We start from the raw sequence: 15,230 nt of genomic DNA, 5'->3' as shown, positions 1-15,230 counted from the left end.
TTTTTCTAGCAACACAGCTTTCATAGCAGTTTTTATTTTTACAAGATGACAGCATGAGACTGGTGAATATAGTTGGCTACATTTTCCAGAATTTTCATAGATGTCCAAGGTCCTTCACATTTCTGCCCTTTGCTGCACTCTTGGAAATGATTTTGTAACACCGACCATGAGCACATATTTGTCCACGTCTTCCAAAAAACATTTTTGCAATTTTCACACAGCCTCCTTCCTACGGACTTTCACAGCTGACCTACCCCTTTCTCTCTCAATCCTGCATTTTCTACTGAGACATGCTTATGAAAAAAGCAGCAAAATGTTCACTATATTAAAAGCAGTCTGGGGATACTAGTAATTATTTGTTGAGAAGAATAAAAGCTTTTGAGTGATTCATAGAGGTAAATCTATGCACGTAATTAAACAATTTAACTGTTCTTATTTTTAACCCTGCCTTCCTTTCTACCTTCTCTTGCTCATCCTATCTTCCTGCATTTCAAGTCAAACATAAGCTTTCTGATGCAAGGATGTGCATTTTTATGTAATCATATCATGTACAGTGAAATGAAACCACTGGACCATTTAAATGCTACTGAGATGCACAGAAACAGCACAAATCCATGTATTTACCCTTGTTTTACATCTTAACAAGGAATACAGGCGAGTAATTCACCTAGCACTTCTCATAGCTTTCAATCTAAGATGCATGTTCTCACCAGAGTTGCATCATTACCACTATCACCTGCATATATTGAGAAGAATACATAAATTGTCACAACAGTCTAGTTTTCATTGGGATTCTAAGAGAATTCAGTATTACAAAGCTTAATGTTTGCATGGGTTTAGGGAGAATGGGGAAGCCAATGTTCTCTTTCCCAAAAACTTATTTCCCTGAGGTAAAACAATTCAAGTCAGGGATTACATTTTTTTAGTAGTACTACAATGCTCAGCTGATAGCAGCCAGGTCTCTTGCCTCTGAGATTTCTAAACACCGAATGAATAGGCCTCTGACTTCCTAGAAAACTCAAAAACACCTATATCTATTCCAGTTAGTTTTCATACTATTTTTGGCTTCTACTTCAAAAGAATATTATTATTTTTCTGAACTTAGAAATCAAAACCAAACACTAGCATATTAAAACTACTACTCACTCTACTAAAAGTCCATTTGCTTTTTTTTTTTTTTTTTTTTTTTTTTTACCACTGAGAGATGAATTCAAACTTCAGTCTTAATAGAAAAACATGAAATATATTTCTCTATAGGTTTAATTAAAAAATATAAAGCTGGATCCATGACATCCAGATTACAATGAAATCCTTACGCTAAAGATGTTGGCAGCAGAAATTTCTTGTTACACTGACATCTAAACATTTTTGAGTGAGTTACTCACATAGACAGTTATTATCCATGAAACATTCCCCCCCCCAAGCATTATCTGCCCAAATGTAGAAAAAAAATGAACAACAAAACAAACAAAACAAAACGACCACCACCACCAAAAAAAAACAAAACACCAAACTGAACTACTACTGGCTGTTGTTAAGAGGCTGAGACTTATCCATCTGCTATTAAACAGCAGCAGAAGGAAACTACAAGGGCATTTTAGAGGAAATAGTCCAGAAAGTTTTATCTATGTATTTCTCATTACATGTACTTCACAAATTTGACGTTTGTAACATTTCCCCCCCTACAGAGGAAGTTGCACAAAGTCAAGGAGCATATATTGATAAACCCCCATCCTTTGGCTGTACTGAGGGCAAACGCATAATTGCAAGCTATTGTCACTCAATTTCCTGAAATTCACCAGTTTTTGTCTTAATCCAAAAATGTCATACAAGTCTTTTTTTCCTAAGAAATCTACAAAGATAACAGGGCTCTAAAAATCCCAATTTGCATCTTTAACCACTGCTGATCAAGGCCCACTGTAAACTTTTCATTTCAAAATTCCTTTACATTGCTGCATTTACTCCATTCAAAGTTGCATTCCGAAGTAAATGGAATTTCCTCTTTGAAAAGGCTGCAAAATTTAGCTTATATTGCTGGCATACTGCTGCTCAGCAGAACTGGGAGCACTGTGGGGCTGAGCTTTCCCAAGAAGCCTGTGATACCAAGGAAATAAATCAATACCATGTGCACAGAACTCCATTTTCCAAAGAAGTTTAAAATGATAGAGAAATGAGCTCATAAATAGTTTATTTTAAAATGGTTCTGGAAACTTTCGTGCACTTCATTATCCTTCAGGCTATATTGAAATTGTCAACACAAGCGTGACGGGCTACCTTCACTATTTTGAATGCATCAGCTGTCACCTACCAGCTCTATCATTCCTCTGCCATCCATTCCATTTTTAATTGTACAGAAGCAATATAAATAATACTCTGAAATACATTTTAGAAAGATTGATGCATAGATTGCTTTCCTGAATTTTTCCCTGTAATTATTTTTCTGAACAAAAAAGCACTCTACCAGTTCTTCCCTTCACCCTTCCAAAAACACTTTTTTTTTTTTTTTCCTTTTTAGCAGTGGAAATGCAGCAGTTTTCCTCATAATGGATTCTTGAAAAGCAGTTCAGAAGCTGATGACTCCAGTTCTATGCATAGTGTTAATTTAAAAAAAAAACAAAAACAACAAAACAACAAAACACAAAACACTTCACTAAAAACTAAGTCATGACATAAAAGCAAAATCTATGCCAAAACCTTATTTTCTTTTAAAATGGTAGAAGAAAAAGATGTAAGTTCAGTAACAGACTGATCTTTATGTCAATGAATATGTAACAGGACAGGAATAAGGCCTCTGCATTCCCATTTCAAATTATTCTGAAAAGCTGTTAGCTGTATTATTATGAGGCAAGTCTAGCCTAGTAATAAACCTGCTGGGGATTAGAAACTATTAGGCTCACTTTCACTGTACCCATGTGCACAACTGATATGATTACAAGCATATAGGGGGTGATAAACAGAGCCCTCAAGGAAAGTATTTCCACCTAGCTGACTCCAAAACCAAATCAGCAAGCACCAATAATTGGAAAGGAAAATGTGGAGAGGAATTCAGCGTGCATTTTGAGAACCAGCTCTTGAGTTGCCCTGTGAAACTCTGTCACATGCATGCAGTCATCAACAGCTCCTACACTGTTATACCCTGGCAGGGCAGCCAAACGTGAATGCAGTGCTACTCTCCTCTCAAACTTCGCCTCCCTCTAGATGACACAACTCAGTGCAACATGCTATAAATTGATTAAAAGAAGAGCATTGTTACCGTTCTGACTTCAAGAAGTGCATAAGGAGTGGAGGCTTGCCCACCGACAGCACGAGGACATTTCACTTAGGATGCCCCTCTGTGGAAAAGCAGCCCCCTTCTTCCTACACGGCATGAAGAAACTGCTCTGAATTTTCAGTTATCAGGCCCAAAAACCGGACCCACACAAAATAAGGTATAGATAATCACACATCCTTTAGAAGGAAGCCTTTATGCAGCACTTTGTTTGGCTGGGGGGGGGGAGAAGGTTGTGGTGCGTAAATAGTGCAGAGGCTGAGACATAACAGATGGGTGCTGGAGACATGCCACAGAAAATGCAGTGGCTGACAGGATCTGTTATCCCTTAGCGGCTGCAGATAAAACCTTTACAGTTTAGGATAAAGTTTCATTAAAATAAATGTAGCTGCTGACAAAAAAAAAAAGAAATAAAAAAAAATACAGCCACTAGAGAAGACTAAGTGTATGACAATGAAGGTGTCACCCCACAGAGAGGATTTTGCGAATTTAAAATAATTTATATATACATGGCTGCAGAAGGCTTGCCTAAACGGAGATTTTACAATTTGGATACCCACAACAAACTTCATTCTCCATTACGATGTGAAAAGGCACAGGAGGAATTAAACCCCTTTTCCCACTTTTTCCTGAAAGATCTGATGTCTAAACAGCTAACGAATCCTCTATGCGCCAATTTGTGTGCTGTCAGAGTTTTACAAGAGATTTGGCAACTACTCTGATGTAGAAAACTGTCAAGTCGTCCCTATTAGAAGCTACTGGAAGAAATCAAAGAACCACACAGAATACTCAAATGGGCACGAAAAGGGTAACCCCTCACAAAGGCCAACTTATTGTAGGGAAGGAAAAAAAGCATCCGTTTTATGCCCCTTTAAGACCATAATCTTAAGTACTGCGATATAAACAACTATGTGGTTACAGGATAATGTCACAGAACAAGAAGCAGCTTTTATTCATGAAACGTTTGACAAGAATTATGACTAAAATAGTTTAAACATTGTATTCTTTCATCTACAATGAACTTCATTAACAGGAAAGTATCAGTTGCAAGTAGGCCGAGATATTTTGACTCTCAGGATAACACCAGTAAGTGGATAATTAACTGGGCACTCAAGTTTCACAAATATTAAGCTGAAAGTATTGACCTGGAAAGGGGATAGCAGTCATACAATTGAGCCAGTATGAAACTAACGACTCCAAAGAAATGTAAAAACCTGTAGGTTGCTCCTCTTGGCCCAAATGAGTATTTTCTCCCTCTTGCAATGAGATAATCACTGGACATGGGGCTGTTACACAGTTAAATTGAACCTTAGGAGGTTTGGTCAGAGCAGAACCCCACACTGCCAAATTGTGGAAATAACCTTGTTGGTTTTAGGAGGCACATAAAAGTCCTGGACAGAAATCATACTGGTGTTTCCGTAAAGACATTGCAAACTGCAAACACTACGTTAGCTGGCATTGCTTTGAAAAAAGTTATGGAGCCTGAGTGTTTCAAAGGACAATGAAAGTACATAAAAAAACAGCTAAACAGGCCATTTAGTTTCTGAGTATTTCCAAGATTCAAAGGGAGTCAAGAACTTTTTATCCTAGTAAAAAGAGCTGGAACAGACACAGACAAGGCTGACTGATCAGCACAGTTTCTCCAAGAGAAGAGCAACACAATCCTGACCAACATGTAGGTAAGGGCCTCATTGACTGAGAAACTATCTTGTACCTGTGTTGTTGGCATCCATTCCTCTCACTTGCACTTACAGAAACCCAATCACTTTCCTTTAGCCACATCAACTATCATGGACAAACTTTCAGACTTACATTCAAGACACTCCAATTCTGATAGGTATTAAGGAAAAACATAGCACCAAACAGCATAAAGAAAAAAAGCCAGTCCTCATCTCCAAAAACGTAATATATGACATACGTTATGTCCTGGTAGGGAACAAAAGGGTAATCAAGCTAACTTGAAATTACTGTTAAAAAGTTGAAAGCTAAATTAAAATACTTTATTTTTCAACTTACTTAAAAGTCCCTATATTGTGTCCCTGTGCGTATGTTTGTACATAGAATCACAGAACCACTGAGGTTGGAAAAGACCTCTAAGGCCATCTAGCCCAACCTTTAACCTCCTACTGACAAGTCCACCACTAAACCATGCTGCTAAGTTCTGCTTCTACACACTTCTTGAAGACCAACAAGGATAGTGACTCAACAACTTCTCCGGGCAGCCTATCCCAACGCCATGCAACTCATTCGGTAAAAGAAACTTATCCTAATATCCAACCGAAACCTCCCCTTGTGCAACTTGAGGCCATTTTTCCTCACTACTTGGTGCTTGGGAAAAGAGCATGATCCCCGTACAGCTTTTGCACGTTTCCTGAAGAGACTTTGTTTTGTTTTAGTCTGCAACAGAATTTGCACAGCACCTCCTTCCTCCACAAGTGCCTTCTGCCTCCATAGTTTACCTTTAGTATAATCAGGAAATCTAGACATCCCCTTCTGTGCTCCTCTGGAGTAGAAAAACTTTCAATTTCCTTCCAGGTCTTCTGCTACCCAGTTCCCTCTACTCTGTTGCATGATAAACATGACTCCCTTTCCCAGATTATTAGAGGTGGAAGGCAAGCTAAACAGCAAATGATCCCGCTGATGCTGCAGTGGCTTAAAAACAAACAAACAAACAAGAAAAAAAAGAGTAAAAAACAAATATTTCAGAGTAAGTCTAGAGACTGGGAGTTTCCCTGGCAACAATGGCTGCAGGATTTCTATGGGATCAGTGGTGGCTCTTGGTTCCTAGGAAACCACTAGCTTAATGCTAAGACTTGTGATGCATCTCTGAACTTGACTCATTCAATGAGCTCCTAGAGTGGGGCAGTAGAAATGGGGTAAAGGGGAAGATTTAAGTGAATGTGATGGAGATCACCACAGGAACAGCAGTACAACAGGGAAGGAAAGGCTAGGAGCAGGGCCTCACATTAGGCTCTGACCTTCAGTGAGCTGGCAGAGATTGGCCTTAATCTACGTACAGAACAGGTTGTTAGAGTCAGGCCCTTAATTTGTAACAGCTGTAAGATTTTATGAGAGACCAAGAGATGGTCCTGATCATTCTTTCCATATATCATTTTTAGCTAACCTCTACACTAGAAACGAGCAAACATTTTGGTTGTATTCTCTTATGTCATAGAGAGTGAAGGATTTCTCTATTTTGTACAACTGCTACAAAATCTGTTGGCTTTTGTTTCCTGCTTATATAATAGCTGTACAACATCACACTGCAGTCCAGCTTCAGAAACTAACAACCTCTGCACAGCAATTTGTGTGTCAGAAAATGATTTTCAGTTTTTATTTTTATCTTTTGGAGAAAATTTCAGAACACGTGTTTTGATTTTAGCAAGCTTCTTGAAAATTTTGCCCATTTATCTTCTCCACCTAATGCATTTCCCTCCCTCCCATCACATTTCCCATCAAAGAAAGATCAAGATTACCCTTTGAACTTCAAAGCACCTTACAAATTTAACTTACTCTGAACATCCCTGTACAGAAGAAGATCATTATTATCCATTTGGCTGATGAGATGTCCAAGAGCTACTACTGAGAAGCTTATGTGGTTTATTCTTGCCAGGAGATTGTAACAGCTTACATGAGCCCAGTAAAACCTGAAAGCATGGTTCTTCCCCGTGTTTTTAACGTCTGGTTGGAAAATATACTTGCAACATTTTCTGGCTGTTACAGTCTGTCATCACAGAAAGGCACCACACGGATTTTGCATCTGTCAAAGTTTGCAAATGAGCCACAGGATACTGAGCAAAATGCGTGGCAAACAAAGGCAGAAACTGCTTTGAGACATAGATTCACCATTAGAAGCTGTGATGCCATTCAAGAACCAAAAATGGACTATGGACAGTATGAGAATGAGGTACACTGTCCACCTGCTTCTTTCTGTATCAATTAAGATATTAAAACATGACAGATTAGGAAAGAAACTGGAAAAGCTATTTGTTGCTGTTCATCAATTGGCAGACACATTACTGAGGGGAAAAAAATGGCTCAAAAGGAGAAGACCTTGGTCTTTGTTTTCCCATTGTTTTTTTCCTCCGAACTTATCAACTCTACAAGGAGCTCCTGACACTGTCCTCCTGAATGCCCTGTATCATTGATAAGTACATAAGTGGTCTTTCACTTCTATCCCTCCAGCACAAAGTAAACAAATTACTTTCTGTTGGAGGTTGAAGATTGTAAGAGCTAAACTTTCAAATCAAACAAGAACTAAGACATCATCTCTATCTCAAAATTATACCTTGTATAGCATGTAAGTACCCTACCAAATAAAATGGCTACGTATAACCTCTTCTCTGATGATGGTTAGGAACTCTAAGCACTTCAGGACACACTCATTACTCAAACTACATGGATCAGCAATATCCACGTTACTGTGATACATAAATTGTGATGTTCTGTGATTACAGTATGGCAGGTTTGCTAGTGATGAGATCAGATCTCATTTTAAACAATAGGATGATAGGATGGCAACAAAACGGAGTAGCCTCCTGCACAGTCAATAATTGGTACTAGCCATATAGAATAGTAAGTGGATACTAGTGCTTCATGGGCTAAAAACACAGACACTTTATTTTTGTAGAGTACACTCTACTTTTATAGAGTACACTTTTTTTTTTTTTCCTCTCCTAAGGATTTCCAAGAGAAACAGAGAAAGGAGGTTGCTAAAAAGTATGGGCCAAACTCAACTGAAAAACAAAACAAAACAAACAAACACACACACACACAAAACAGCTGCAGATGATGCTTCCACGCACACCAAATCACGTATTGTGCACTGGGGAATGACTCCACCTCTGTCCAGTGATTCCCCAGTCATTTTGAAACTACCCTCATGTAAGCAGGGGAAAGAGAAACTGTTGGCATACAGAGGAATGTTTTTTACAAGTTCTGGGTGCTACTCCTCCACTTCACCACAAGTTGACCCACACTGGATTACTTAGCACCTTGTTAATTGTGCCATGCCTAAGCTGGAACTAAATATTTTTAATGCAAGTCTTCTCCAGCCAAGGTTTCCAGCCAAATCAGTCTACTGAAATTCCAAGTTAACAGACGATAAAATAATCGGTGAACCCCACCTCAACTAGTTTAAATAAGTAGGCTTCATCCTTATTTACTGAAAGCACAAAGGGGAAAGATCTCTGCTTAGTTTCCAGCTCTTCCACCTTTTCTCAAAGCCATTTTGCAGACTAATTAAAAATTCATGCCATTTATACAGAAAAGATCTGTATGAAGAATTGCAATTCACTCTGGACTTGCTAGTCTTGAATTGTGTATTTTTGTCCTGTTTAGACTCTTAGATTTTATCTTCTCTTTAGGGTCATTTTTTCATACTCGGAGGAATATACACAAAATCCTGAGAGACTGTACCATTTTCACGCAGGGAAAATTAACCAGATGTTTCTTTTCTGAAGGAAAGATATACTTAACCACAGCATTACAAAACAGTCACTCTCAAAAAGCGTCTGCTTGGTTCTGCCAATACAAGTCTTGGTCCATACAAATTTTCTGTACAACATTCTTAGCAGGGTGTTAGCAGGACCACAGAAGCTGAAGCATTGTGTTTCTGGAACTGAGTCTATGTTGCCAAACATACACATGCTCAGATCCACAAGAAATGTTTCCCATGGCTTCCCCACTACCACCACCTTTGGAGAACTTTCCCTTCCACTTTACTCCTAATTTCAGAGGAGGGCAAGAGAGACCTTTGAAAACTATTTAGTGAAAAGGAGATTTGCCTATTGCATATACAGAATAGGAGAGGTACATCTGCAATCCCTGTTTTGTCTCATTCTCACCAGGAATACACCTTCAGTCTTCTACGTCTCGGGTATGAGAGAGATGTCCTGGTACCCCAGCTCCACCCCACCTCTCAATACAGGCACACACACTCTATCTCCCCAGACTGTTTTAATGTAATTAATTCAGTATCAGAGATATCGATGTGATAGTTTGGTGGTAAAGGCTTGAGCCTGGAATGGGGTAGATCCACCCTTGCTTGGATAAATAACTACTGCAAGCTGCATTCCACCAGGAAGGACAGACACCCACCAACACCCTGTTGGACTTTGACAGCCCAAGTGCTATTTTGTGATCATAACAGAACCATTAAGGTTGGAAAAGACCTCCAAGATCATCTGGTCCAACCATTCCCCCTACCACCAATGTCACCCACTAAACCACATCCCTAAGCACCACATCCAACCTTTCCTTGAACACCCCCGGGGACAGTGATCACAGCAAGGCCTTCTCCCTCTGCCCAAGTCTGTTTCTGTGTGTGACAACCCTTCCTGAAGGAGCTACCAGATAAATTCTCACAAAGATGCCCAAGCTCCCACACGTGCGGGTTTACACTTTTCTTACCTTGTTACACTGCTCTACTGCCTGGCTGCTATTCAGGTTTACAGCAGACTAACACCATTAACACTGAGACAATCCTTGGAACAAAGCAAGATTAAATACATGGTAAAGACTCCTGCAGAAACATTTACCCTTTAACAGGCCACGTTCCAAACTGTGTGTGCTGATCTCATAGGCACTTTTACTGGAACACAAAAGTTAACTAGAGTTTATTTTACTTCTACCACTTATACAGAAAAGAAAGCTTTCTAGCTTGCATTTTGGAAACAGCACATTTTTGGGAAAAAAAGAAAACTGAAAAAGAAAAATATACCAACAAGATAAGTTTTGAAATTTACAGTCCATACAGAATGTTCTGATCTAATTTATTTCCTTTCATAAGTGGAAAGAAAGCCAATTTTAAAGTTTAGAAAATAGGCAGCCAGCACGCACCTCTATTTTCTGCTTAGAAGGAAAATTACAGCCAGCAGAGGTAACGGAATGGGATGTGGGCTCTGAATGCACAGAATGAAGCAGAAACGTCTCTGGGCATTACAGCTCAATCATGCAATACCTGGAAAGCTCCGTTACTTTGTTGACCTATGCCCAGACAGTTCTAAAGCAAGAGCTGCTGAGAAGAAGTTGGATTTAACTTTTTTTTTTTTTTTTTTTTTTTACTTCTGCAGTTGCAACATGATTTCACTGCTACTGTTGGTATTAGCTTTCCTTTCTTTTTCCCTAAAAACAAAAAATGCAATCATTGTTGCAGTCTGCACTTCGCAGCTGCGTTCACCAAATGAGACCATTTCTCCTGAAGAAAAAGTTTTAAGGGCTCTGAAATACATATCTTGGGAAAGAGGATCCCATGAAGGAATATTGTTAAGTGTAGATCAATATAATGCAAATGAACATCTGAACACTGAAATTCATTTTGATAGCCTTCACAGAGCATTTTTCACAAAATTCCTGTAACCCAGCATCTTGCCTCTGAGGGGAAAAAAATATTTGTGTATATATGAGTGTAAATAAAATAGGTAAGAATAAAGAATAAAGAAGAGTCACAAAACAGTGAAAGACACATGTCAACTCAACCCATCAAAACAGACACATGGAGTTCAAAACCAAAACTACTGCTACTACAAAATGTCATTGGTATATACTTAGCTGAAATATAAGAAAATTATGTGTTTTTCACCTCTTATGAAGCTGGTATGATTCATCAGGAATGGTACATACGCATGGTTTTGTAATAATTCAAAAACTCAGAAATTAAGCAATTTAATTTACACATATTTTTGAGTAGAAATTGGAAGGTACATAGACTGACAATTGCATACTAACATTTGAATTTCTAGGGCTCCCCAGCTGCCCTAAATTCTAGGGATGGACAAACCTTAAATAATTTGTTGGTACTAAGGGACAGATTGATCCTTCTTAAATGAATGTAGGGCAGAAAATACAGCAAGCATATATTTCCAATACTTTAAAATACTCACACCTTCTCTCATTCACAGTTTAATAAGAAACAAAAGCAAGACAATAGTTAGAAAATGTTATGCTCTCACCCCCTCTCTATGCCACATTTCATATAGGAAATGATGGCATGAAACAGTTTATATCACATCTCTACTGCATATTTCCGTTCCTTTTTTGACCTGAAGTAAATATACAAGGATGCTCTGAAGAATCAACCTGTACATTGTCTTTGATATTTGACTTCTCTTTTTCCATACACATAAGTTTTATTTCTGACAGGTGGTAAGAAAAGAGGGCTCATTTCCTTTTTAAATAAGACAAATCATCAGACTCTCTGCCAGTATAGATGCATGTAATCTTCACTACGTCAGTTCATACCAGCTAACAGTCTGCCTAACTTAAAAATTATCCACGACCACAAACCTGATAAATATTCTGATACTTTCTGGAAAGTTTTTTCCTAAAGTTTAAGTTAATGAATATTACACTGTATTTTATGACAGTTGGATGATGGAGAACAGATGTTGAGCTAAAATTTCATTCGCCAAATGTCAGCTCAGAACATGTATGTAAAACGACAGTATTAGTAATCCAAACTACACAGTGAAAACAATGGAAAAAATTGTCAATTACTTCAGTGCCTGCCAACCATTTTTCTTGGACTTCAGATGGAAATCCCAGCTGAACTGAAGTCTAGAAAACAACGTTCAGTTTTAGAAACCATAATTGCTTGTTAAGATAAGTATATTCTCTTCTGGGCATTTTTTTTTTTTTTTTAAATCCTAAACTGACTGACATACAGCAAATGCTGTTCAAAAAACTGCAGTTAATATGCTTTTGTCTTGCACTTTGCTCTGACAGTGAATGCTTGTTTGGACAGGTAGGCTTCGTGTCTGAAAATTATGCTTGCTACTCTCATCAACAACTAAACAAGACCTTTTTTAAAAGGAACAAACCAACCAACCAACCACAAAGGCAGCAACAGCTCTGTAAAGAAGCTCAAGATTTATCATTTTCTCAAGTCCATCTACCAGCCAACATGTTTCTTGTTTCTTTCTGCCTGAAGATGTAAGTGATAACATTTTGAACAATACAGTGAAACTTGCCACAGCTACTGAAAGTTGTTCTTATATTTGAGACATTCTCATTTTCCTTATTAAAACCACTACCTATAATTGTATCTCTTAAGTGCTACTATATAAAGTTCTGTCCTTAAATTTTTTTCAAGCATCTGGAAAGTCATCTGTCCCCTCCTTTCTGTGCTTGTCATTTATCCAAGATTTTGTACTCTATCCACAGAAATCAACATTAACAGTCTTCTGACCACTTTTATTTCTTTTCTGCACACTTGCCAATTTTTTACAATCTTTCCAATCTTTGAAATATCAGCAACTGCTTTGGCCCACAACTAGTTTCACAAAGCAGCTTGCCTAGGTGGACTATAGCTTCTGGATACTAAGATACAACATCAGCAGTAATATTACTGACAGTGCTTTGTAAGAATTATTCTGCACTTACAAGCAGGGCAGCAAAATTAAGTGATGGACACCATGCACAATCTCATTCATTTGATCCATAGAGTAACACAAACCTCTTTTGTAGAAATGATTGTGAAAAATCCCAATTCATTTAATTGTGATCATAACAAAAGGGTATTTAATGACTCCAAGATTTTATCAAATTCAATTTATACCTCGATGTCTACTTGCTGCTACTTTACCTACAGAAATCAATACTCATGAACGCACAAATGGTCACAATACAAGAAAGAATGTAAAAAGCTGCCAAATGAAAAATCTGCAGGAGAAAATCTTCTTTTACGAGCACATTTCATAGACAGTAACTGACTATCAGTTTCAAAGTGATAGCAAAGCAATTAAACAGAGGTGACCTTTTATTTTAAATAGACATAATATCTAGCACCTGTAGAGATACTGCAAATATGTCTTTCTTGTCTATTTGGAATAGTGCCTTCAGTAACATCATGCATTTCTTAAGAACATTTCATATGGATTACAGTAATTTTTCCTCTGGTTTAGTGCACTCCTAAAACAATTTTCTTTAAGTTTGAAAATGAGACATTCACAAAGCAAAGCTTTTTCTCTTTCATGAGCTTTTATTTTCTGGAACACAAATGTATTGCAACATCTAGGTTTCAGAAAAAGACCACTTCTCTCTGGTTACCAATGCTTGTTCTGAGGCAAGGGGAAAATGGGGAGGAATTGGGTTCATATTTTTTCAAATTTCTGGAGGAATATCAAAAGCTAATGAAAAATGTTGAAGATGGAAGTTTTCTCAAGAAGTTGAACTCTGTAGTAGCTGCGGATGTCATGAGATGTGATACTTTTGATGTGCTTTAATATTTATCTACTCTGGGGTTTTGGGGGAGGGAGAGAGAACTTCTATGATGCTAAACGTGTAGAGAGATCAGTTTGTGGATACTGGATTCTTAATGCAGCAAGAGAAGCCTTTATAAATTGTTAAACACCTCTACCATTTTTGCTGGAGCAAATTTTTGGGTTCTCTTGTCATGTATTACATATAACAATAAATAAATACTTCACACCATCTGCCACAGGGAAAAAACCCACAAAACTAAACTTGTATAAATTAACATTTATGATGGGCTTAAACTTCAGTTACCAAAAATACCTGTTCTCTTTTCCATCTGAAAATTAAAGAAAATCACCAAGTGCATCAAGGATCATAGTCAGCGTTTTCATTACTGTTACCATGGAATTCAAAGAATTTGACAGAAAACTCTCTACAACCTGTCCACCTGTGTGCCTGCTTGGCATATGCCAACTATAAAACTACAGAAGAGACTATAAAGTTTCTTCTTGCACCTTCCCTAGGCACATGAATGTATCTCAATGAACATGCACATACATTCTGCTACCACTCACTAGCATTAGAAGCCTGCACAAGACACAGGGTGAAGCACAAACCTGACCACTGGCTGTTTCACATCACTCAGCCTCATTGCCTAGTACCAGAATATCCTTTTATGAAGCTTTTAGGAATACTAACAGCAGAAAAACCAACAACTGTAACAACTGCTGCCCAAGGAGTGACTTAAAACTTCAATCCAAAATGGTCAGTCAAAACAGTCATACCACTGCTTTCGTTTTCAGAAAAAAATAAAAATAAAATACTTCTCAGAAGACTTCGAGGAGCACCAGTACTTGAAAGCAGGCTAAATATACATATCCAAGACAACACCTATCACTTCGTTTCAAAGAAGAGCTCATGAGAGCCTTCCAAGGCAAAGCATTAGAACAGCACTGGTATAGAAACAAAATTTTATACTTACGATCAGTTTTCGGGTTGTGGCGTTTTTTGTTCTCGTTGTATTTTTGGTGGTGATATTCAGTAGCGGAAAGACACAAAGCAAACTGCAATTTCAAACCTCTGCACAAACAAGAAATAGTAGACAATTAAGGTTTCACCCACCTGGGATCTTTCTGAATGCTATCAATGGAAGGTGACCTAGCCAAGGTCCCCTCAGGTGGGATGGCTGGCCCAGATTTGCTGTATGGTGATTCAACAGAAGGACAATACTGCAGCTGTCGGTAGGGGTCTGCGTAATTGGAGGCTGGGCCTGCAGCATAGCTGGCCCTCTGGAAGGTCGCGGTTGCGTTCTGTGTGCCGTGTTGACTGCCTGTGCGCTGTAAGGGTACGGAGTCGACACCAGGGGAAGATGGGGCTACGACAGGAAAGTAGGGACAAAGTAAAAAATTGAGGACCTGTTCACAGAAATGGTTAACCAGGTCTAGGCAGAGGAAAAAAAACACACACATATAAAACAGGGGTTCAAAAAGAATGAGGAAAAAAAAAAAAAAAAACAACAAACAAACAAAGAACATTGTCATTTCCAAAACCATTGAAGTAAATAACTGTCAAATGAATTTCTAAAAGACATGCCACTCCTGCACTAGAAGGACTCTAACATCAGCTAAACAGACCGTAACAGTGCTTTTCACTTGGGGTTTTACTTGCACTAACCTGGAACAGAACAAGTGCAGAAAAGCATGGGACTAGTCAAACTAGGATTTACAAACACCACCAAGTGAGGCTCTTTTAGTCCTTCGAGAGGTGG

The 15,230-nt window shown here is 38.3% G+C and overlaps 1 protein-coding gene across 3 annotated transcripts in view; it reads right to left on the bottom strand.

The window, feature by feature from the left end:
* The window catches only part of CTNND2 (catenin delta 2), a 394,794-nt gene that overhangs the window by 220,908 nt on the left and 158,656 nt on the right, over positions 1-15,230 (bottom strand). For all 3 annotated transcript variants that reach the window (XM_082752927.1, XM_082752928.1, XM_082752929.1), the window contains one exon: positions 14,585-14,837. In XM_082752927.1, the coding sequence (XP_082609053.1) occupies positions 14,585-14,837 (253 nt within the window). The remainder of the gene's footprint in view (positions 1-14,584; positions 14,838-15,230) is intronic.

Source organism: Aythya marila, assembly GCF_965140915.1.
Source record: "Aythya marila genome assembly, chromosome: 2".
In the NCBI taxonomy this organism is placed as follows: Eukaryota; Metazoa; Chordata; class Aves; order Anseriformes; family Anatidae; genus Aythya; species Aythya marila.
This window is presented reverse-complemented; position numbering and strand designations above follow the sequence as displayed.